At 32.2% G+C, this 25,086-nt stretch overlaps 1 protein-coding gene across 1 annotated transcript in view; it reads right to left on the bottom strand.

Moving 5' to 3' along the window:
* LOC105835984 (mitogen-activated protein kinase-binding protein 1) overlaps positions 1-25,086 on the bottom strand; it is a gene marked incomplete at its 5' end in the record, with an annotated part of 51,494 nt that overhangs the window by 13,345 nt on the left and 13,063 nt on the right. Inside the window, 5 exon segments of the mRNA XM_036294240.1 lie at positions 366-576; positions 2,593-2,917; positions 2,998-3,164; positions 12,341-12,677; positions 12,745-12,905. Coding sequence (XP_036150133.1) covers positions 366-576; positions 2,593-2,917; positions 2,998-3,164; positions 12,341-12,677; positions 12,745-12,905 — 1,201 coding nt within the window.

Below are 25,086 nucleotides of genomic sequence, written 5' to 3'. Positions count from 1 at the left end.
ATTTATGTGATATAAAAGTAATAAAGAAGTAACAATAAAAAACTTTAACAATAGCAGCACGTAGATATGTTGAACAATTTCATTATAAATTTAAAATTTGTTTAGTGATGTAGATAGTAAACACGTCAATAATAAGTCAAAACACCATTACCCAAAGATTTAAAAATATATAAAAAATAAAAAGTTTAAGTTTAATTATAATTAACATAGTAAAAATATATAATTATTTAGAAAACTCCTTTTTATATGAGTCAAAATCTCTCTTTAGAAATCTCATTGGTCTCTATTTAAAGATTAAAAGAGTCTTCAGTATTATGTATAATAGAGTAGCAATATGTAATGTGATGTAAAGTCAGTTATCTCACCTAAGACTACTTTAATCAGTGAACCATCATCACTAACGGAACCTTTGAAAGTCTTGCTGTGTTTACCCGTGGTAACATTGTAGACTCGAATATTCCTATCTTGACAGGCAGTTAATACGTGCTTCTGTCCAGAATCGACCTCCATGTCATATAGAGTAGTTTTTCCCTGAGCGTTGCGGCCTCTAGCAAATTGTGGCATACCACCTGGTGTCTAAAGATATAAGAAAATTATGATTTATTGGTGAATACAGATCTCCAATCTGTAATTACACTGTTCAATAAAAAAAAAACTTTTTTGAACAAGAATAATCATTTCTCGAATTTTTTTTCGTTAAAATCCCATTTACTAAATTGTTTTATTATATTACGGTTTAAAAAAATGGAAATGTTCTTAGAGAATACTTATTATAATCAAAACTAAATATATTTATATTACATATATAAAGAATTTTATAGTTCTTAAAAGAAATTTGTCGTGTTGATTGTAGCAACAATATATTCATGATAAATGTAAAATTTATATCTATATCAAAGTTGTAATTTTTTATATAACTTATTAAAAATTTATACACTTTTTTATGTTATTTAAATTTCATAATTTTTTCTCAAATCAATGAATACTAATCTGATGTAAAATTGATAAATTAAACTTAAATTGTATAAAAATTCACTCAGTTTACTTAAAGAGCTAAAAGTTTAGACCACACACATTTTAAACAACATGCTTAATTTTGATTGCAATACAATTTCTCCAACACGTTACATATCATAACAAAGTAAACTAAAATGATTTTTCAATAATTTTAACAGCAAATTTCTCCAAATAGTAACGCGGTAGAATTCATTAAACGAGGTCAGATTCAATGACCAAAAAATTACGGAAAACAATCATTCTTTTGTACTTCTTGTTAATTAACAATGTTATCGATTATACAGGCACACAAAAAAGTGGTTGATCTGACAGACCAAACTAGTAAATCCTTATGTATTTTGACCCGTTGAATCCGAATCCAACGTCAGAATTGCTGAATTGGCTCATTTTTTCCTAATCTAAAAAACAAACGCGATTGTTTATTTTAGGAGACACCGTGCCGATGACTTTGACTTTGACATATGTTGTCAAGGACATGACAACTTTTCTTTATAACTTAATCGGCAGTCATTATTCGTTAAAAAGTTATTAATAAAAGATGTTTGAAAAATATCCATGTAGAACAGAACAACTTTCGCCAATAGGTGTGCCCTAAGCAGAGGAGCACAAAAGTACGGTGTGTACTTTGTTGTCATGTTCGTTAAAAAGTTATTAACAAAAAAAGTTTTATAAATACGATACATGACATCTCTGCTTAACTTAAAGTCGTAAACCCATGGATAGAGAACGTGTGGGCGGGATACAAAGGAAGGACTTCGCCCTCCCCCTACATTCCCGCATTAATTTTTATAAAGCACGCATTTTTACATGCTTTAAATAAGAAAATCTATTAATTTATGGATGCTTATAAAAATTAAAGCGAGAATGTAGGGGGAGGGCGAAGATCTGCCTTTGGTCCCATCTCGCGCACCTTCCCCGCCGGTAGGTGTACTCTGAGCAGAGGTACACTGAAGTACGGTGCGTACTTTGTTGATAATAAATTACGACTTGACATAGTTATTTCTCAACAAAGTACGCACCGTACCTCTGCCCAGGGTACATCTACTGGCAAAAGTTGTTCTGTTCTACATGGATATTTTTCAAACTTCTTTTATTAATAACTTTTTAACGAATAATGACCGCCGATTAAGTTATAAAGAAAAGTTACTCAGGGTCATGTCCTTGACAACATGTCAAAGTCAAGGTCATCGGCGCGGTGTCCCCTAAACTAAACAATTACCAAAAAACACCTTGTAAAAGCAGTTTGGGTCACACATATATAATCCGGAATGTACAAGCTTGCGTAACCACATTACCCAGGGAAAATCCAATACGTATGAGTAAATAGTACAAGTCTGAGCTTCTGTGAAATAGGTAATGCGGTCATGCAAGTTTGCACACTCCAGATTATACATTTGTGACCCAAATTACTTTTACAGAGTATTTCTTTTTGAGGTTAAGAAAAAAATAAGCCAATTCAGCAATTCTGACCTTGGATTTGGATTCAGCGGATCAAAATACATAAGGAATGACCAGTCTGGTCCGCTGGACTAATCACTTTTTTGTGTCCTTATGTTATCAAACAGAATTACTTACCGATTGCAATTGTCTAAAAATAATACTTTTATCCGCACCACAGGACACCATTTGTATCTGATTAACCTGATTTGATTGATTAAAAAATCTGACTGCGGTAATGGAAGAGCTATGATCGTCGAGTGTCTGCAAAAAATTGTATCCTTGATCGACGCTAAAAACATGAATTAGTCTGTCACGAGATGCGCTTGCCAACAACCGAGGAGCGTCTAGTGAGTGTCGCAAAAACTTGGAATATTCCAGACACAACACCTCAGCATCGTGCGCCTCTATTAAACACAACTCTTCCAGAGAAGAAATATCGTGAATTCTGATATTGCCGGATCTGTGGGAATAATACGCGATTACTTTGTATTCCTTCTCTCTCAATTTCTTATTAACAAATTTAGATTTTTTTTATTTTACCTATCTCCAGAAGCCAGATGTTTGCCATCAGGAGAGACCCTTATCGATCTCACACCATTTCGACCATCATAGGATGCGTCGTTCTTCTCGGTGGATCCTGCGGCAGCCAGATCCAGATCCTTTAGATAAGTCAATTCTGGATCCACATATAAGACCTTGAGCAATTCCTGTTAAAAAGAAAATAAAAAAAAAAATATTGTAATTTTATATATCTAGATTTTGTTCTGTTAAAGAAAAATACAACACAAAATATTTCAGCAATATAGTGACAACATTTCTGCAGTACTACTAAAATATTGTACTGTTACAATATTGCTGAAATATTCTGCAATGCTGTATAGTGTATGTGATAAGAATAACGTCACATAGCAAATAATATATCAATGATATTATAGTAATATTATAAATTATATAATAAAATATTACAAAAATCTTATAGAAAAATGTATCACATTGTAATTGGACATTACTAAGATACAACGTAATATTTTTGTAATAAATTACTGAACAAAATTAGAGAAAGTTTGAAATAGCGCATAAAAGTTGAGCAAAAAATCTCAATTTTTTATATAATGTAGTCCAAAGTGTTGACTTGACTCCGGCAAACTTCGCAGTGCGAAGTCTTCTCGCTGTGAATCCAGTAGTTTCGAAGTTACGCCCCTCAAAGTAGCCCCTCAAAAACAAAAGTTACAAGGTTGCAGTTTGGAAAACTACACATGGGAAAATCTAGGGAGGAAAGGAAACCTAACACAAAGAGGAGATAAAAATAAGATAACAGAGAAAACAAGGATCTTTTTGGTCTCAAATGCAAGTCATGCCCTGCCCTAAAGCGACCACCGGATAAGCTGGAACAACCGCGACTCACTGTTTTCGCTATCCAACCAAAGAGTTGGTAAGTAAAAGTTGAAAGGTGTGGATTTTGTGCATCGTCAAGAAGAAGTGTCAGAGACCTCTACGAGTGCGCTTCGGCCTATTTCCGAATTTTTCCGGGCCGTTTTCCGTATTAAATTGTCCTGTCCCTTCCAAACTGCAATCTTGCAACTTTTGTTTTTGTCGAGCGGTTACTTTGAGGGGCGTAACTCCGAAACTACTAGACCCACAGCGGAGAGACTTTGCAGGAGTCGAGTCAAAAATTCGGATTACATCACATAAAAATTCAGTTTTTTTGTTCAACTTTTACAAACTTGGCGCTATTTCAAACTTTTGTTCCTCTAATTTTGTGCAATAGTTTATTTGTATATTATGTTGCAGTGTATAAGAATGTCATGAAAACACTTGTATTTGTTGTGCTCAGGAAAAGTTTTTACTTTTCACTATTGTAACTGTGTAAATATATAATATATAACTAATGTAAATACGTACAATTATAAAATTTTGTTTAAATATGATATTAAATTCTTATATAAATTTTCTTGTAAACTTGATAAATTAAAACATATGTACACAAATATTTAAATATACAATCTTAGGAGCTTATTATTTTCACAAAGTGCTTCAAATATTGCAAAATTATTAAAATCATATTGCACATCTATATTTTAAATGTTTCTGAAACATTACACTGCAATTTGCAAGATTAGAATAATGTTGCTGCAATTTAGCTGTAAGATCTAGTTTGGATAACAAGAAAACAAAATAAAAGGAGAGACTTTATTACACTATTTCTCATGATAGTTACGTTCTAACAATAAATTAATGTTTCAAACATGACCTTCAAATTAGATTTTGAAATAAAAGCAAATAAGTTATTTATGATAACTGTACAGAAAAAGCAACAGAATTTGGAAGTTTCCTAAATTGAAACTTCCTTATTTCTCGAAAACTAAACATTGCACCGTATAAATACCGAAAAAAACATGATCCGTTTTAATTAAAAAAATAAAAATCTATATTTCATATCATTCATGCCCTTTTCTACGTGGATCTAAAATCTACATGAATCTAAAATCTGCTAAAAACAAATTCGCCAAAAGCAAGAGTTTTATTGGCACAATTTTCTCTTGCAATTGCACAGTTTAAATAATAGTAAGTGTATTATCGATAACATTACCATCATTTCACATGTTTGCAGTTCCCTAAAACTGTTTCTTTTTCTCTTTTATATTTATATCGTAGTGCAGTTTTAAACATAAAGTAGTTTTGTGTGTGTATATGTGTGTGTGTGTGTAAATTGGAACACTCCCTGAGATCAGAGGTTTAGTAATGAGATTGTTACTACGCCTTGATCGTAACTTTAATATATAACCTATATGTATAATAACTTAATGTTTCAAGCAAAAGAAAGAAACAATTTAAAGTACCACAGTACAAAACAATAATATAAAATAAATATAACGAAGGTGAAGGAGAAGCTGGAGGAATAGCTATTTTTCTCAAGGAAGAGATAAAGGTAGAAAAAATTAATTTAGGAGAAAAAAAGAAATGCAAAGTATAACAATATAGATATTAAAATCAAGAGAAAGAACAAAAAAGCCATCAATGTCATGGGAATATAAACAAAAAAACAGGTGAAAAAGAACCAGCAGGGACTTGATTCAGTATAAAAACATCCCTAAGGAAAAAGATTTAATTGTGTTAAGTGACATGAACGCGCATAACATAGTTTGGAACTGTTCAGATACAGACACAAATGGAGAAAAATTGTTAGAAAAATTTGAAGAAAAAAGTATGTACATATTAAACATGGATACGTTTATCAAGAATGGGAGAAGGGGGTCACAGAGACTCAAATATAGACCTTTTATTTAGTAACAAAGATTTATTGGATAGATTTATTGGACAAGATAGAATATAGTTAGTTGGACAACACATGGGGATCAGATCAACATCTTATTGAATTTGAAATTAAAGAAAAACTAAAAATATATATAAAAAAAGAAAATAGAATAAGCACAAAAGACAAGATGGAAAGAATATCCACAAATCATAATATCAAAAAAGAAACGGTTAGAAAAAGATAAATATCTACAGTTAAACAAAGAGGAAAAATATAAAGCATTGATAGAAACTATGAAAAAAGCAGTAAGAAAAAAAGAGGAAAAAGGAAGAAACAATAGGGATAAGATAATAATAATAATAATAATAATAATAATAATAATAAAAACAGAAGTACAAAGTAAGCAATGTAGAAAACAAATTTGAGAGAAGAAATAAAAAGGAGAAGAAAAAAAGAAACCAGTAGATTGGTGGGACGAGAAGTGCAAAGCAGTAATAAAAAAAGCTCTTAAGAACTTAAAAAAAAAAAGCTTTATGGCAAGCTTTATAGAATATAAGAGATGTATAGCAAAGACAAGGAAAACAATCAAAGGTAAAAAGAATAGCTTCATTAACTTTACAAAAAGTTTGAATCAATTTATTAGTGTAAAATACGTATGGAATAAAATAAAAGCATTAAAAACAGACAATAAACAAGACTGGAACAAATAGACAAAAGAAGATAGAAATGCTGCCATATTACAAAAAATAAAAAAAATTGCATGCCTTGGGTGACAGAAGGAAATGACAAAAAAGAACAAAGAAATGAAAATAAATTAAATAATACTAAATATAATTTGGATGCCAGCTTTACGGAGGAAGAATTGGAGAGAGCAATAAAATTAAGCAAGGAAACGTCCAGCCCAGAAACAGACGGTGTGGAATATAAAATGCTAAAAGAATTAAGTAAAAAATTCAAGAAAAAACTATTGGATCTATATAACTATGCTTTCAAAAATAATTTCTTATATGAAGACTAAAAAGTAAATCAGACAATATTCATAGATAAAGGAAAAAAAGAAAAAAGTGAAACCAATAACCCTGAGCTCATGCGTACTTAAGATCTTGGAGAAAATAATAAACAAAAGAATTATGTAGTTAGCAAAAAGAAAAAATTGGATTGATAAGTGTCAACAAGAATCTAGAAAAGCCAGAGGATGTATCAACAAAATAAAAAAATTCATTCATGCCTTAATGAATTTTCTTATCCTATTTGGACGTCCTTTTTCCTGTAGAGTATTATCCAAAATTTCACTCAATACGTTTTACATCTAGGGAATCTCAATTTTACATCTAGGGAAGCCACTACTGTGTTCGTGTCAGATTGTCTGGCCAATTCAATGTCACCAACTAATCTTGCTAGGTTGTTTATACATCCTTTGGCTTTTCTAAATCCTCGTTGACACTTATCAATCTAATTTTTTCTTCATGGAGAAGAAAAATTAAATTCATTATAGAAGATAAGAAAATAATAAAGAGAGAAGTCAATAAAGGCCTACCACAAAAAGGAGTTATAAGCCCTCATTGAACGAAATTTATACCTCAAATATAATAAATAACTTGAAAAAAGAGATCAAAGTCTTACAATACGCGAATGATATAGCATTATATTATAGCAATGATGATATCAAAACGTGTAAACAGGAATTGGAAATAGCAATAAAAACTATAGCTAAAAATTTAAAAAACATTGGATTGGAAATAAAACTGGCAAAAACTAATATCATGCTGTTTAACAAAAGAAAAAAAGAAAAAATCAGTATTAGGATAAGAAATATAAGGATAGAAAACCAAAAAAGCTCGATTTCTAGGAATCACATTTGACAATTTCAATTTCGGACAATACCTCGAGAAGATTAAAGATAGAACGAACAAAACTATTAACATTTTAAAATACCTAAATCGTGTCAGTTGGAAGATGGAAGTAAGCATAGCCCTCACAGTATATAAAAGTTATGCTAGAGTAACATTAAAATATGCGATTTTCATTTACTACTCAAGACTGGAAGGGAAAGAATAGCCTTGAGAAAATACAGAATAAAGCAGTACGTATACCTATGGGATACAGAAACAACACTCCGAGTAATGTCATTATCGCGGAATCAAAATTACTTATATAAAAATACTAATAGAAGATAGAGCAGGTCAGTTAGTTAGAAATCAATGGGTCAAAGTATATCAATATGGCAAAAATAAATATCTAGAAAATACACTTAATAGATTAGTTATTGTTATGGCGAGGAATAGATTAAGAAATCAGTCAAAACAAAATTTCTTATATTTAGAATCATAGAGGGATTTTAAAAAACACAGAATAAATTTTGACAGGAAGGAAACATTACCGATTTACAATTGTGATTTTTGGGAATTACCAATAAAATAAAAATAGACTTAAAGATAGGAAAGAATAGAGCAAAAAAAGACAAAAAAGATAAGACTGACTCAGAAATGATTAATAGATACAAAGCAAATATAACTTAAGTATAGATCAAAAAATAATTTATACCGACGGATCTAAAATAAAGAAGGAATGGAAGCGACTCACTTGGACGCAGTACAATTGAATACAGTGCAAGTAGACACGTTACAAATAGACACAAAATAGTGTACACGGTTTATTTAGACATAGGAATTTTTGACAAAGTAACTTTTGGACATACAGAACATAAATTTTGAACACGTTACAAATGTACACCGTTCGGTTGTGCACCATGCATCTTTACACCGTTCAGTTGTATACCATGCATTTCTACACCACGCATCTCTACACCGTGCACCTCTACACCGCACATTTCTACACCATCTCTACACCATTCAGTTGTACACGGTGCATTTCTATACCGCGCATTTCTACACCGTGCATCTCTACACCGTTCAGTTGTACACCGCGCATTTCTACACCGTGCACCTTTACACCGTTCAGCTGTATATTGTACATTTCTACACCGTGCACCTTTACATCGCGCATTTCTATACCGCGTATTTCTACACCGTGCATTTCTACACCGTTCGGTTGTACACCGCGTATCTCTACACCGTTCAATCGTACACCATGCACCTCTATACCGCACATTCTTACACCATGCATCTCTACACCGTTCAGTTGTACACTGCGCATTTCTATACCGTTCAGTTGTACACGGTGCATTTCTATACCGCGCATTTCTACACCGTGCACCTTTACACCATTCAGCTGTATACTGTACATTTCTACGTGCATCTCTACATCGCGCATTTCTATACCGTGCATTTCTACACCGTGCATTTCTACCAGGATTGCTAGAATAAAAAAGTTAAAATGTAGGATTTGGATTAAAAAATGTACTAAATTCTCTCTCAAACAAATTTTTAGTATAATTAAAAAAATATATAAAACATGTTTAAATGGGATTTATTTTTAACAAAATGTTATGGACTGTGTCAACTAAAATTTTTAGGCTAAAAAATTTATATAAAATTTATAATTCCTGCATACAGGATCTGAAATCGCTTGTGCAACGCGGCAAGAAGCGATGCGATAACCAATAAACATACAACTTCCAAAAAAACAATGGAAGCTTTCCAATAAGAGACACAAATCGACACAGCAGTAATTCTGTCTTTGTCTCTAACTAAATATATCATACAAAAACAGAATATGCTGTTTTTGTGCCACTTGCTGGAAAGCTCTATTGCATTGGATATCGCGAAAAAATTAATTAAAGTTCACAGAAAATGTAAAAAGAATCGAACATGATTGGTTAATTTCTTATGACTGAAGATTATTATAAATTTGCCTAAAGATTAGATAGTGACTAGTCGATTGTAACAGATTAGAATCAAGTAAATGTAATACACACAAGATATAAATTTTTGTAAAATGTACTAGAAAAGAAGGAAACTGTACTAGTGTATAAAAAATGCAAAAATGTACTAGAAAAGTACAATTGTATCAATTCTGATAACCTTGATTTCTATACCTAGCATCTCTACACCGTTCATGGGTTAGCGACTTGGTAGGGTGGGTGCCGGAGGGAGGCCACCCTTACACCCTCCCCGCGCGCGCGAAGCATTCTCTGCACCACATGGGGTTTGTGACTTTCCACGCAAAACGAAATGTTCGTAAAAATACGTAGACATATAAAATTCGCGCATTTTTTTGCATGACTTGTGCTAGACAGAACATGCGCTTGTGGCCAAGAAGCATGGGGCTGTGACCGCTCAAGTCATTACATTTCGTCGATATGACAGGGTTTCATAATTTGTCAAGTAGTGGACTTTACGATTAATATTTTGTTGGGCAGGGCGACGCTTTTTTCTGCCAGATTCGTTCGTTTCGCAAAAACGCGTTGAATGAGCATAGTTTCACCAATATTTGCACTGGTGTAGCTAATCTGAATAATTACTTTTTTTTTAAATAAAGCGCATATCTTTGATACAATCAAACAAACAGGGTAAATCTTTTACGTATTGAAATAAACAACTTCGCTGTGTACGATTTTACGTGTCCAAATGAACGTGTTCTGTGTAGAAATGCACGATGTCAAACTAAACGGTGTAGAAATGCACGGTGCAGAGATGCACGATCTACGGTGTAGAGATGCGCGGTGTAGAGGTGCGCGGTATAGAAATGCACGGTGTACATTTTTAACGTGTCCAAAATTTATGCCCTGTGTTCAAACGAACCGTGTCTATTTGCAACGTGTCCATCTGCACTGTGTCCAATTGTAATGTCCAAGTGGCCATTCAAAGGAATTAGTACGAGAATAGCAATAGTTCTAGAGGAGTCGGAGACAGGATATACAATGAGTATAAATAATATTTGTTCAATTTCTACAGCGGAATGCGTCGCAATCAAAAAAGCTTTAGGTATAGCCAAAGAATTAAAGTTAAACAATGATTTATTAATGCTAACGGATTCTCAAAGTGTAAAGATATATTAAATAATTTTATTAATAGCCGGAAACAGTTTGAGTTTGTTATAAAAATAAGAGAAAAAATACAGGAATATGCCAAAAATGGAAAATATAAGATCGTTATCAGATGAACACCGAGACACAGGAATATAAAAGGAAACAAACTTGCTGACGCGATGGTAAAGGAGGCGAAAGAAGACACGGACACAAGATTAAAAGTCCTTATCGGAGATTGAAAAAGGATTATCAGAGATGATTAAAAGAACAAAGAACAGAATATAGAAGGAAAGTATAAAGGAAGAAAATTTTCAAGGAAATTTTATGAAGAAAAAAGAACCAAGCTATGGTTTTACAAACACGAAGAAAAACGAGGACTAATAAATATGGTCAACAGACTGAGGGCAGATTTTATCATTACAACTTAAACAAATCATTAAGTACAAAGAAATAGATTGCCCAAGATGCAAATGTGGAGCAAAAAAGGAAGACGTCCATCACGTGGCGCTGCGGTGCAATAAGTACGACGAAGCTAGAGAGAAAATGTATAATTAGTTAACCTCCATTGGAGCAAGATACCCATATGACATAGAGGACTGGTTAAAAAGACCAGACATTAAACCGTTGAGAATATTGTGGCAGTTCATTAAGCATTGGAAAAATAATTTAAAGTTTAGAAAGAAAAGAGATACTAGACAGAAAAAGAGAGTAGCCATTATACTGGAGTAGGCGGAAGGCACACTAAATAACACTCCCCCTCCCCTAGAAAAAAAAATTTAAATGTTTCGAGACAAGATTTTACGAGACAATTAATAGACAAGTTGGAAAAAGCGTGCCTGTTAAAAAATATGCTTCTTAAGCAAACCTAATGGAATAACATAGAGTCTAGACAACTATGTAATTTAGATAAGATGTATAAATTAAAAAATATAACATTAATACTTCAATCGTATACGGGTTCCAAATTAGGCGCCCATTTTAGATATCTTTTTTGATAAGTGTCACAAAAACATTAATTATTTAAAAAAATATAAAACAATACTGTTACACATATCGCCCGGTATGATGCCCGGTCGCGCGAATCAGCTGATCCAGCGGATCAATATCGCTCATCCGGTTGCCATGGAAAAGCATTTGGTTTTAAGAGTTGTCAAGCTCGTGTATTTGGTGTGTACAAATAATACCGTTTTTTCCTTTATCTACGCGAGAGTGTTATTTCTTGCGAGTGTCTAAAAGTTTAAAAGAAAGAGAAAGAGAGAGAGAGAGAGAGAGAGAGAGAGAGAGAGAGAGAGAGAGAGAGAGAGAGAGAGTGCGAGAGCACACAAAGTTTTTGGGAGTGTGGAAATGACATGAAAAGTGCAACAATATTATGAAAATTACTATATCATTTGAAGATACTTTTTAATTTAAATTCGTATTTTCAAAAGTGTTTTTTTAACCATTATTTAAGAATTATAGTCCAAAAATAAAGTGGTGTTCTAAGTGCGGTGCCTTTCCTCTATATATTTATAATATAGAATGATTATATTAGAATGATTCAATTCCTCACAATATTATACAATTATATAAATTAACTAACAATTATAATAATCATTACATTATTACGATTTATTCGTATTATGGGATGAAGATTCCAGCAAAATTGCAGCAAATCTATCTAGGAGTTAGCTTAAACACGTGCGGCGTTATGTACTGACGTTGCTGTAAATATTTCGCTTGTATATAGTCTCATTGGGCGAGCAGTCCTTTTCTAAATTCCAAACCCTTATCGTGTCATCGCTCGAGCAAGTGATAAAACTTCCGGATGGCATCGCACCGAGGGAATCTGAATCGGTTGGATACATCTCGACACCCCAGATACAAGCGGAGTGGTATAAGAACGAGTGCGACTTTCCGACTCGTTTAATATCTCTCACGTCCCAAACGTAGATACTGTGGTCATTGTATATACAGGTCAGCTTATTATTTCGTTCGTCAAACGCAAGTGCGATCGCGTCTGGATACCTTGCGTTAACCGGATGCTGAGACATATGGCTAAAAATGAGAGAATATTCCTAAATGTTACGACAAAGAATCTTTAAAAAATAGCATTATTATAAACCTGATAGATAATCCTTGTGCAACGTCGACTCCCAAATAATGTGTCCTTGGTAGCGTAGTAATAAATTGAAGTGTGCTAGGACTAAAACATCTTACAATACCTTCGGCGCATCCAATAAAAATATATTTATCTCCGATCGCCATACAATTGGCGCTATTCGTCTGGAAAAAGAACAAACTTTTCCTCATTATTTGCAAAATAAATGTGGATAAAGCCTTGTTTTAGAGAACTCCTATCCAATGACCTTAATATCTGTTACAAAAATCTGTTATAATGTATATTTGTTATAAAGATATAATCACACAAAATATAATACACATTTCAACAATATTGAAGTAACATTGCAATATTTTAGTTGGAAATATTTGGTATGATTCAAAAATAAAGTACGATGTTACGCTGTAGATTTTTGAATATTTTACGTTGTATCCTTAAAATAAGTAATTTAATTGTCTTTATGGAGTTATTACTCTTCTAAGGGCCATTTTCAAAATATATGGTTACCTAAAAGTTAAAAATTACCAACTGGTTAGGACTTAACTATCAAGTTAACTTGGCTACGTTTTACCTATACTCACAAAGGAACCTTGCAAATCCGAAAAATCTGATTTTAATGAAACTTGACATAAATGTAGAGGAGGTAAATACAAGAATTTAGAAATTTTTAGTTGGTGCTTATAAACGGTTTAAAGGGTTGAAACCACCCTTCAAAAATTGAGGGTTTTTGCCTTTTCTCGATATATCTCGTAAACTAAACAAAATATCAACAAATGTTTCATACAAAAGTTTTACAGCATAAATACTTCTATTTAACTATGCTGTTTATTTTTTGAAAAAAATTTTTTCAAAAATTTACTTTATATTACATTTCCTATGTTGAATATTTATTGCATCAAAATTTCAATTTCAGTGAAATTTGGCACAAATGTAAAGGGGGTAATACATGAATTTAGAAAATTTTAGTTGATGCTCAAAAACGGTTTAAAGGGTTAAAACCACCCTTCAAAGGTTGAGACATTTTGTCATTTTTCAATATATTTCGTAAACTTAACGAAACATCAGAAAATGTTTTATACAAAAGTTGTACAATATAAATACCTCTATTTAACTACGCTGTTCATTTTTCGAAAACAAAAAATTTAATTAAAAACATTTTTTATTAAAAAAATATTAAATAAAATTGACTCTTATATATTTAACATTTATAAAGTAATTATACTATCGTGTAAGATCATACTCCGTTTGAACAGATTAAGGACGCTTTTATCTGTCAGAAATGGTAAATGGGCAGGAAACAGTTTCACAAGTTCTTTATAGTCTAGTATCCAATGTTCCATTTATTAATTTTATTACTAAGACACTTTACTATGCTCAGTGATCACTAACACCAACTTTACAGATATTGCTCGGACAGTTTCCGATAGTATGTACGACGAGTTAGACGGTCCCTTGCTAACTGACTATATAGCGCGTTACTCCAAATTTCTCTGAAATGTAACTTACAGACGGCAGGTGGTGCTATGACGCCGTTTGTATTATCAGGCTTTTCGGGGTACATGTTATGTGTATACATATTCTATTATCAATTGGATATCCTACTTATCGGTAACCTAATGTACTCCTAAATATTAAAGCTTACAATCCTATACTACATATTATTTATACTATGTATTATTTATATCATCTATGTGTATATTATCTATGTTATGATACTATATATTTATATTAACTGCATTCCTACATGTATTATTTTTTTATGTGACAGTTGCGCAATATTAGAGTAATCACGTTGTTTTCACACAGTGTTCATTCTGTCTACGTCACATATTTCACATTCACGTTTTATATTGTCGTCATGTCACAGTATGCATCATATATGAAATAGAAATCACGTATTAATAAAAATTTTGTATCTTTATTAATAATGTTACGAATGTTGCGAATGTTCTTAATATGTTAATTATTTTATTTCAAATTATACATATTCCACCAATAAATGAAAGCCTATAAATGAAAGATGAGGATGCAGATAATATAAATGTATAGTATTATAACATAGATAATATATAACATACATAATATACACATAGATAATATAAATAAAACGTAGTATATAAGATAGTATAATTACTTTATAAATGCTAGATACATAAAAGTCAATTTTATTAAAAATTTATTTTAATTAAAAAAAAAATTTTTTTTTGAAAAATAAACAGCGTAGTTAAATGGAGGTATTTATGTTATAAAACTTTTGTATGAAACATTTTTTAATATTTTGTTTACAAAATATATCGAGAAAAGATAAAAATGTCTCAACCTTGGAAAAGTGATTTCACTCCTTTAAATCGTTTATAAGACCAAACGGAAAATTTTCTGATTTTAATAAAACTTGGCATAAATGTAGAGGAGATAAATACATTAATTTAGAAATTCTCTATTTTGGTTAAAAAACAGCTTGAAGGGGTGGAACCACTCTTCAAAGTTGAGACATTTTTGCGTTTTCTCGATATATCTCGCAAACTAAACAAAATATAAAAAAATGTTTCATACAAAAATTATACAGCATAAATACTATTATTTAACTATGCTATTTATTTTTTCAGAAAAAAATTCATTTTTCAAAGTTTTTTTTTTTTTGAAAAAATAAATAGCATAGAGATATTTATAGAGATAAATAGAGTATAAATTTATACAGTATAAATAGAGATATTTATACTGTAAAACTTTCGTATGAAACATTTTTAATATTTTATTTAATTTGCGAGATATATCGAGAAAATGCAAAAATGTCTCAACTTTGAAAGGTGATTTTACCCCTTCAAACCGTTTATAAGCATCAACTAAAAATTCCTAAATTCATGTATTTACCCCCTCTACATTTATGCCAAGTTTCATTAAAATCAGAATTTTTGGGTTCGCGAGGTCCCTTGTTAGAAGCATAAGATCTCTGAGCAGAAGAGATGTCAGACTTGCGACGCAACTGCTCACAGGCCATGGCGATCTTAACTACCACCTGTAGAAGTTGGGTCGTAGCGATACCCCCGACTCCAGGCTGTGTGGCGAGGAGAAAGAAACTAGCTTTCACATCCTTGGGGACTGTCCAGTATTGGTCGGATTAAAAACCTGCTGGGATCAGGCATTCTGGAACCAGATCAGGTGGGACGGTAACCCATGGAAGACCTACTCCGCTTTTGGAACAAAGCAGGATTCCTCTAAGGGAAACTGGTTAACGAGGAGGCACAATGGACTCGGTTCTGAGTGCCATAGGTGGGACCAAGCTTGGGACTATCCCCTGACACTTTATTATTATTATCATCTTTTAATTGTTTTTATAGAATCGCAAAATTCTTTTACAAAATTAAAGTACGCACCGAAATCTAGAGCAATACGGTCGAGTTAATATCAAAAACAAAAAAAATTTTATTTTTGGTACAGCCGTCACTTGATAATATTTGCTTATTAGTATATAAAATCTACAATATATATGTACAAAATGCAAGATTGGGAAAGTTACTTTTTAAAAGTAACGCGTTACTGTTACCAATACTTTCGATAAAAAGTAATTCGTTACCGTTACTTAAAAGTAACGCTGAAAATATCGTTACTTTTCGTTACTCTTTTCAATTCTAAGATAGGATTAAAAGATGTTTTGAGAAAGGATGTAAATTAAAGATAAAGTAGAGACATATTTATCTCTAAATATTTTCAGGTTTGAGTAGTAATTACTTAAAAAATTAAAAGTTAATGATAAATTAAAAAATTAATTACTTTTAATTTAATTTAGTTAATTTAAATAATTTAATTTCTAGCTTTAACAATTATTTTTGAAACATATAAACTTTAACTTGTAAACTTTTTTCTAAATTAAAAATTTAATCTGGACAAAAGAAAAAAATTATAAAATAAAAAATACATTCCTGCATAAAAGCATATTTTTTCTTATTTCATGTAATTAATATTATGACTTAATTTACAAATAAAACATTAAATATATTTGATGATCGATATTGTAATAATATTGGTAATTTGATTTCAATAAATTATATAGCGTTTTAATTAAATATAAATAAAGTTTTCTCAAAATTAACTTTTACTTTAACGTGATTTAAATTAATCTTAACGTAACTTTAATTACAAGGGAAGGCGTCCGACACCAATTTGTTTCTCTCCATGAAATATGTTGTTGAACACAAAAATAAAAAAAAACGTGTTTTTTTATGTGCAGAATTTCATGTTTGGAAGGTAAAACACCCCTTCGAAAAAAAAAATTTTTCCTTTCGGATCAAAACCGTCAGAAGTATAAGAAATATTAATAATAAAACAAAATTTTTAAATAAAAGTTGTACGGTTTTAAAAGTACTTCGAAGTTGTAAGAAAACTTCCCAATAATGTCTAGAGTATTCATGGTTCGTAAAATAGAAGTATATCCATTAAACAAACAGGCTGCTATATATGCTATATTTTCAACAATTTTCAACCCAGAATGCACGTGCTACGAAGCGTAGCGTCGAATTAAAACTTTCGTAAACACGAAAAAACACATAGACACTTTATAAATACTTCTTCCGAAACATTTGCTCTACCCAAATGGTAAAAGGTACAAGGATTTGTAAGAAAAAGATTATAAAAGATAGGTCTTCCCGCTCCGGCACCGAGCGAAGATAAAAACACGTTCATAGACTATAACTTAGAATGTCGCTTTAAAACTTTGAAATCATATTCATGAGATAAGTACTAACACTTTACAAAAAACAATTTTTGACATTTTGAAAAAAGTATTTCCCCCCTTAATGCAAGTAATAACTGTTGACTTGCAGTAAGACAATTATTCCTAAAAATAAAGATTAAAATATAAAATAATTACACACCCATACAGTACGGGGAACTCCCGAGGAGCTCACAAAATTTTTCATAAGCTTCATTTAAGCTTCCAAAAAAATTCGCACGGAGCTGCTATGTCCGCTTTTGAGAGCTCCTTGAGAGCTTCATTTGAGCTTGCAGAGAGTTTATAAATCATGTTTTAAGAGCTCCCTGCGAGCTTCAAAGTAATTCCCGAGAAGCTTTTATACAAGCTTCCTGAGAGCTTCATCTAAGCTTGCAAAGGATTTCAGAAATTGTTTTAAGAGTTTCCTGCGAGCTTCAAAATAATTCTCGGGAAATTTCTATATAAGCTTCCGGGAGCTCTTATGTCCGCTTTTGGGAGCTCCCTGAGAGCTTAGATGAAGCTATCAGGGAGCTTATATAAAAGCTTCACGGGAATTATTTTGAAGCTCGCAGGGAGTTCTTAAAACATTATTTCTGAACTCCCTGCGAGCTAAATAAAGCTCTCAGGAAGTTCTCAAAAGCGGACATAGGAGCTGCCGGAAAAAATTTTATTTTTATATTTCTCAATTTTCGGAAGCTCTCTCTGAGTTGCGAAGGCCCACGAACTCTCTTCGTGTAACAAAAACAATATATATTACACTTTGCTGCTAGTGAAGTACTAACTGCTAGGTAAGCCGTGAGTGATGGTTTTCTTTTCTAAGCCTTTGGAGTAAATTTTCTCACGAGGAGGAGCGCCGTACCTTCGCCTAGTGGCGATCTTGCGAACTACTCGCGGCTATATGACTATACATGCAGTATATTAATTAATTTACCCGATATGTTCAATCTCTGGGAGTTTGTTTTGTCAAATTTTGTAAACTTCTTGAAAACTCAGCAAAACGAACTCCTGGGAGCTTGTTTTGGTCGAATTTTGTAAACTTCTCGGGAGTTCAGCAAATAAACTCCTTGGGAGCTTGTTTTGTCGAATTTTGTAAGCTCCTCGGGAGCTCAGCAAAATGAACTCCCTGGGAGCTTAATCGGAGCTTTGTGCTGTATGGGCAGCCACACAAAAAAAGTTTGATGTCCGAGAAAACTACACCTACCTACCTCCCTGGTTTTCGATGCGCTGAATTCGAATCCGAGGTCCATTTCACTCCATTAGGTCCCAGTTTTTCATAACCTCAAAAAATGTGAAATTTTCGGGGTGAGCTTGACTTTGTATGGAGAAATCGTTCAATTCTCGGCTGGAATTTAATGGAAAATCACAATGAAAAAACATTCAGGAAATTTCTGAGTTTTTTGAGGTTAGGAACGTATTACACTTTTTAACAAATCGAAATACGACCCCCTTATCATGTTGCATTTGATTCCAATTTACACACCAGCCATATTCCATTTTACAGTGCAAATTTAACCAATTTTCACTTTTTTTACGTGGTTAAAAGTGAATCCCGACATCACAAAGCTAACCGTGTATTAGATTTGGATTCAGCACATCAATATATATCACCGATTAACGTTTTCATTAAATTCCAGCCGAGAATTGAACGATTTCTCCATACAAAGTCAAGCTCACCCCGAATTTTCACATTTTTTGAGGTTATGAAAAATTCGGACCTAATAGAGTGAAATGGACCTCGGATTTGGATTCAGCGCATCGAAAACCAGGGGGGTAGGTAGATTTCTCGGACATCAAACTTTTTTTGTGTGGCTGTTACCCTTAGACAAGTGTGTTTAACTTTAAATACACATACAAGAAAAAAATAATTAAATATTAATCACTCTGTAGGATGGAAAATAATATGTTCAATTTCTTCTAAAATATTTTTCACTGTTCTCGGTTTTAAGGTATTATGTGCCAAAATTGTTTAGTACAAAATATACATCTAGCATTTGTTCGTATCGTCCATTTTTGCCAAGTTGGCCCGTCAAGGTTAAACAAATCTTAGATATAATTTAGACAAATTGCTGTCTTAAATTGTTAAATATTTTGACTAGTTTTCACAAATGTTTAATAAGAGAGTAGATACCAATTTTCTAGATAAATCTTAAACTAAATCTGGATTCTATTCAAATATATTAAATAATTTTTGCGACAACTTCTGACAAAATCTAGACGGACTACTAAAGTTTTACATGTAGTTACTACATAGTCTACTACTAGACGTTTACATGTACAAAATCTGTCTAGTTATGCCTATTCAATTAAAAATTTGTCTGGTATGGCATATGGTATTAGTCTATACTGTCCCATTGTTGTCAAGTTGGCCTGGTCAGAGTCTATTTTTATTTTTAAAATTCGTACTTTTTAAAATTCGTACTTTTATTCTATATTCTTTTAAAAACATAGACATATATATTTTTTTTAATTTTAAAGTTAAATATTATAAAATCTTTAGTTGATTCAAGCTTTAAGTATAGATAAAATATGTTCAAGCTAACTTGATGGTTAAGGTCCTAACTAGTGATAACTTTTAACCTTTAGGTAACCACATATTGTAAAAATGGCCCTAATTATTCCAAGCGTGGTATAAATATCGACGACCGTCATTCAAAATGGCTAATTCAATATGATGGAGTGTATATTTGGAAAAGTCATCACTGCCGCATGGAAACTGTTGCTAGTAGAGTTAATGAGTTTAGGTTTTTTATCGATAGCCATGCGTAAGCCCAAAAAGTAATGGCTTTTTTGATCTGTATTAAGCTTCTCATTTCTTATTTTTTCATTTTATTGTTTTCTTGAGCATGTTATCGACATTAGTTATATACATTTTAAGATCACACCACTTTGAGAGACAAAAAGAGATCTCACGCTAATAAAGCACCTCGATTCATAAGAGACGACGGTGATAACAATAATAGAAATTACTCTGAGTAACAAGAGACAGTGGAACTCATTCTATAAGTCTATATAATATTGATAATTATTTTGACATAATCTTACCGCCATATTCAGTTTTCACATTTCAAAACTTCGAATTGATAAACCCAAATGTATTATCAAAAACTTTGAGTACCTTCAAGCAACAGGTTCCATGCGACAGTGATAATTTTTCCAAACATATATACCGCCATTTTGAATCAGCGATTTTAAATAACAGTAGTAAAAATTTACATTACGCTTGGAATCATTAGTCAAGTACTAACTCCGTAAAGACAATTAAATCACTTATTTGAGGACACTGTGTAAGATATTCAAAAATCTACAGCATAACATCGTACTTTATTTTTGAATCTCACCAAGTTTCCATCGGTTTTTACATTTCAAAAAAAAAATTTTTGTACTCTGCAGGGCACTAGCAATAATAATTTATATATCAATTTTAAGCATTGGTTGAAGGGCCAAGATCGGCATTTTTACCAGGCCTCCTTTGGAAAATTTTTCTCACATTTTAAGGGTACTGCATTTTTAGGATTGAGTATATTTATAAAGTTTAACTATTTTAAATATAATAAAGAACAAAATTGTTTTCATAATCACAACATGTACGTGCGTATTGTATTCTTACTGCTGCGTATGTGTAAAAAGTAAAAAAAATTTTTTTACACAAGTTAAAAAAAGTTGTTTAAGACATCAAATTAACGTGTGCAAAAGCACAGTCCGATTGGATAATATCTTCTGTTCGGGAATGGACTCCAAAGTTTCGAAATTTTAGTTAAAATTTTCAAAATATAAGCTTATAAAAAACCTTGCATTTTTTAATCGAGCGTGTTTTTCCTATTGGAAATTGTCAATAAAGCATCATTATATAGTATTACGGTTAAAAGTAGAATTAACAAATCCAAACAGAAAGAGTAAGCAACATGGTAGAACAATCAAAATCCAGATATTTTGGAGGCTATGCAGAAATTGCAGCATAAGACCATGTACATTTGCATTGCTGTTGTGTAACTTTTTGCTCACTTGATTATTTACCAAATACCCAAAAATACCCAAAACCCGCCATGTAGAGATGGCTATATATTAACCTCGGAGAACACACCTATTTTTTCGATCACGAAGAACATTGTGGGTCAATCTGACCCTACACACACTTTGATCGTCCACCATTTTAAATTGATGAGTGCGATCAGTTGAAAAAATTTCCAGATGTACTTGAAACATTGTTAAATCAATTGATATAGATAAAAAGTGCTGTTGGAATTATTTACATATTTAAAAAAATTCACAAAAAAATTATTTAAAAAAAAAAAAACGTAATTTACGTAAAAAATTGTATTTTTTAATTTTTTGAATTTTCTGGCTAAAAATTTGCGTGTGTATTCTTGAAATGTAGTAGAATCAAGAAAAAAATTGTACTTTAGTGTACCTTAAAAAAAAAAAGGGGTATTTATTTTGTTAGGTAATGAAAGTGGTTTTTAAGGTAAAAAAATCAAACATTTTGTAAAAAAATTTTAGAAAAATTTATTTCTTATTACATATATGTGAATACTTCATTATTTAAATGACTTGTAATAAAAGTTAACTTATTTATCGTCGGCGTCGGCTTCACTATATCTGAATACGACGTGTCAGTGTTTGACTGTACTGACACAATTATTCACCTCAGAAGAACTGTTGCCATCGAAATATTCTTGTTCGACACGTACTAAGGCATTCTGAATACGTGGCCGCAAACTATATGCCATCGTGCTCACTATTGAAAAACCGACGCTTAGTACACAACAGGGTCAGAATGACCTTGCACCGACTTCAAATAATGCCCAACACCTATTAGGTGTTGCGCTGTACAAGAGGATCATCTTAACATATAGTTAGTACCCCAAACTACAGGACTCAGGCCCGTCAATTTTCAAAATGCTTTCAAGATATTTACGATCAAATTCGAGGTAAGGGTCAAATTGACCCTATGTGTTCTCCGAGGGTTAAGTTCCTCCCAAACCTACCCAACCACCCTTCCATGTAAAACTAAAAAAAATTACAATTTATATTCTGATTTTGTATTAAATTTGGACATTACGTTTCTTGACTAAAGAGTAGCCCGCGAATCGTGTCGTCCCTCGCGTCGTGGCCGCACACTGCAGCTGACGCCTCAGTCACTTGACCGTCCGCTCGACAGTTTGTATGTGACAATAAAAGTGAAAAAATTCCCAACCATACGCCACATCGGTTGTTTTCACCATTTCTGTAATACATACTTAGAGTTTATGTAGCTATGTGGTTTCTTATCAAAAGAACAGCTCGTTAAGTGGCGATGCAAAACATGTCTCTGAAATAATTAGGTCTCGATACCTACTATATAACAATACTTGAAGATCGTAAATCAGGTGATTAGCCATAACGCCTTCTTTGTTCATCTTGAGAACTTCTTACTTGCAATGATATCTGATGAGCACTTCTCAGTTCAAGAAGATGCTCTGCAGGGAGATTATTCAGAGGAGAGAGGTTTCAAACAATGCAAAAATCCGATTTTTTAAAGTGCCATCGGTAAATTCCATGGCCTCTAAATATTTTGAAATAATTGATTGGTCGCATTGTGTTTTAATATCTCCAGTTTTAAGCAAGATGATGCCACCTCCACGTGGTGGGTTCTGAGTAGCTTGATAAGTAATCAAATGAGCAAAGAGTTACACAACAGCAATGCCAAATGTACGTAGTCTTATTCTGCAATTTCTGCATAGCGTCTAAAATATCTGGATTTTGATCGTTCTATCATATTACTTACTCTTTCTCTTGGGTTTGTTGACTCTACTTTTGACCGTAATACTATACTAAACAAAATTACCTTTTTACTTTTTAAAAAAAGTAAAAAAAAGACGCCAAGTGTATGATTTTCTTTAACTCTAGAACACGCACGTAAAAAAACTTTCATAAACCCGCTCTGGGGTGCTGGAGATTTCATAAACACTCAAACAGGTACAATTTCCTGAAAATTAAACGGATTTAAATGTTCGTGGTCTAGTTTTGTTCGTCAGAATCTCTAGTTTTAGAATATCTACATGAAAAAGTGTTTTAAAAAATTGAAAAAAATTATAAACAAAAATATGAGGAAGAGTTTGTGACAAAATTGGAAAAAATTTGCTTTCTTTCATGATTAAAAAAAATGAAAATATGACTTTTGGACAACTTTAAAGTACAGTCTCTTGAAGGAAAAGTTCAAATTAAAAAAAAAAAAAAAAAAAACATCGTGACGTATTCTTTTAAAAAATGCAATTATTTTGTATATTGAAATCCATCGATTTTCAAAAGAGGTTTTCTTCGCTACGCATGTTGTTTTTCTAATATATAAATAAATAAAAGACAAAATAAGAGTATATACACATAAATATATAAAAAAAACATTTATTAATTAATCAAAATTTAAGAAATATTAAAGCAGATCAGCGGAACATTGTAAACAGACTTTTGCAACATGATTAATATACATAGCACGTAAACATTTTAAGCAATAAATCATTGTTTTATGGTCGTCTTCTCTTGTGCAAAAAGCATATCGCTTTCGTTTTGGTAAAATATTATCGCGATTAACATAATTCGGGCGTTGTACGTAACTGTCTATATCGTCTTCGCTAATTCAATTTTTAATTGCTTAACAATTAAAAATATAATCAACGAAGATGATATAGACAGTTACGTGCAACGTCCGAATTATGTTAATCGCGATAATATTTTACCAAAACAAAAGCAATGTGCTTTTCGGACTATTTACAAACTTCGGCCGATCTGCTATTATAAGAGTCCTTCGAGCATATACGAGGGTAGTCTCAGAAGTACCCGATCTAACAAAGAAAACACAAAAAATTAAGAAACAATATCTTTATTTCTCAACATAATCTCCTTTTAGCTCGATACACTTTTCCCAGCCATGTTCAATAGCTTCGATATCCTGTTTATAGTACAAACTGTCTTTACTTTCTTTGGAGCGAATTCTCCCCTTGCAGTCCATTGTTTTGACTGTTCCTTCGTCTCAGGTGAAGTGATGGACCTATGTTTCATCCATGGTTATGAATCGACGCAAAAGCTCGGCTTTATTACTGTAAAACATCGCCAAACACTTGATTAAAACATCCTCACAACGCTGTTTTGTTCCACTGAGCAAACACGGCATCCATCTTATGCATAGTTTTCTCATCTCCAAATTTTCAGTCAATACTATTTTATGGATTTTCTTCACCATTTTTGGCGTGGTCACTTCATTTGGTCGATCACTGCGATGTTCGTCTTGGCAATTCGTATGGCTTCGTTTAAACTCTGCCACCCAATATTTTACTGTTGTAAACCAAGGAGCAGACTCCCTCAGAGTAGAATTTAGCTCGGCTTTGATATTGGTTAGACTGAGACCTTTCAAATAAAAGTATTGTATCACATAACGATGACCAATTTTTTACGTTTCCAAATTCACTGAGAGAGTTCACTATTGATGACTGCTAAACAAATACTAAATAACGTAGCATCTTCAAACTTCACATTTAAGCTTTATAAGGTTGGTACTTTATACCATAGTATTTTTTTTAAACAATAACCGCCATTTATACGTCAGGTCGAGTACTTCTGGAACTACCCTCATATATACAGGGAGAAAGGCAAGCATCGTACAA

The sequence above is a fragment of the Monomorium pharaonis genome, unplaced genomic scaffold (genome assembly GCF_013373865.1).
Source record: "Monomorium pharaonis isolate MP-MQ-018 unplaced genomic scaffold, ASM1337386v2 scaffold_14, whole genome shotgun sequence".
Taxonomy (NCBI): domain Eukaryota; kingdom Metazoa; phylum Arthropoda; class Insecta; order Hymenoptera; family Formicidae; genus Monomorium; species Monomorium pharaonis.
Note: the sequence above shows the minus strand (reverse complement) of the source record. Positions and strands in the feature narration are given on the sequence as shown.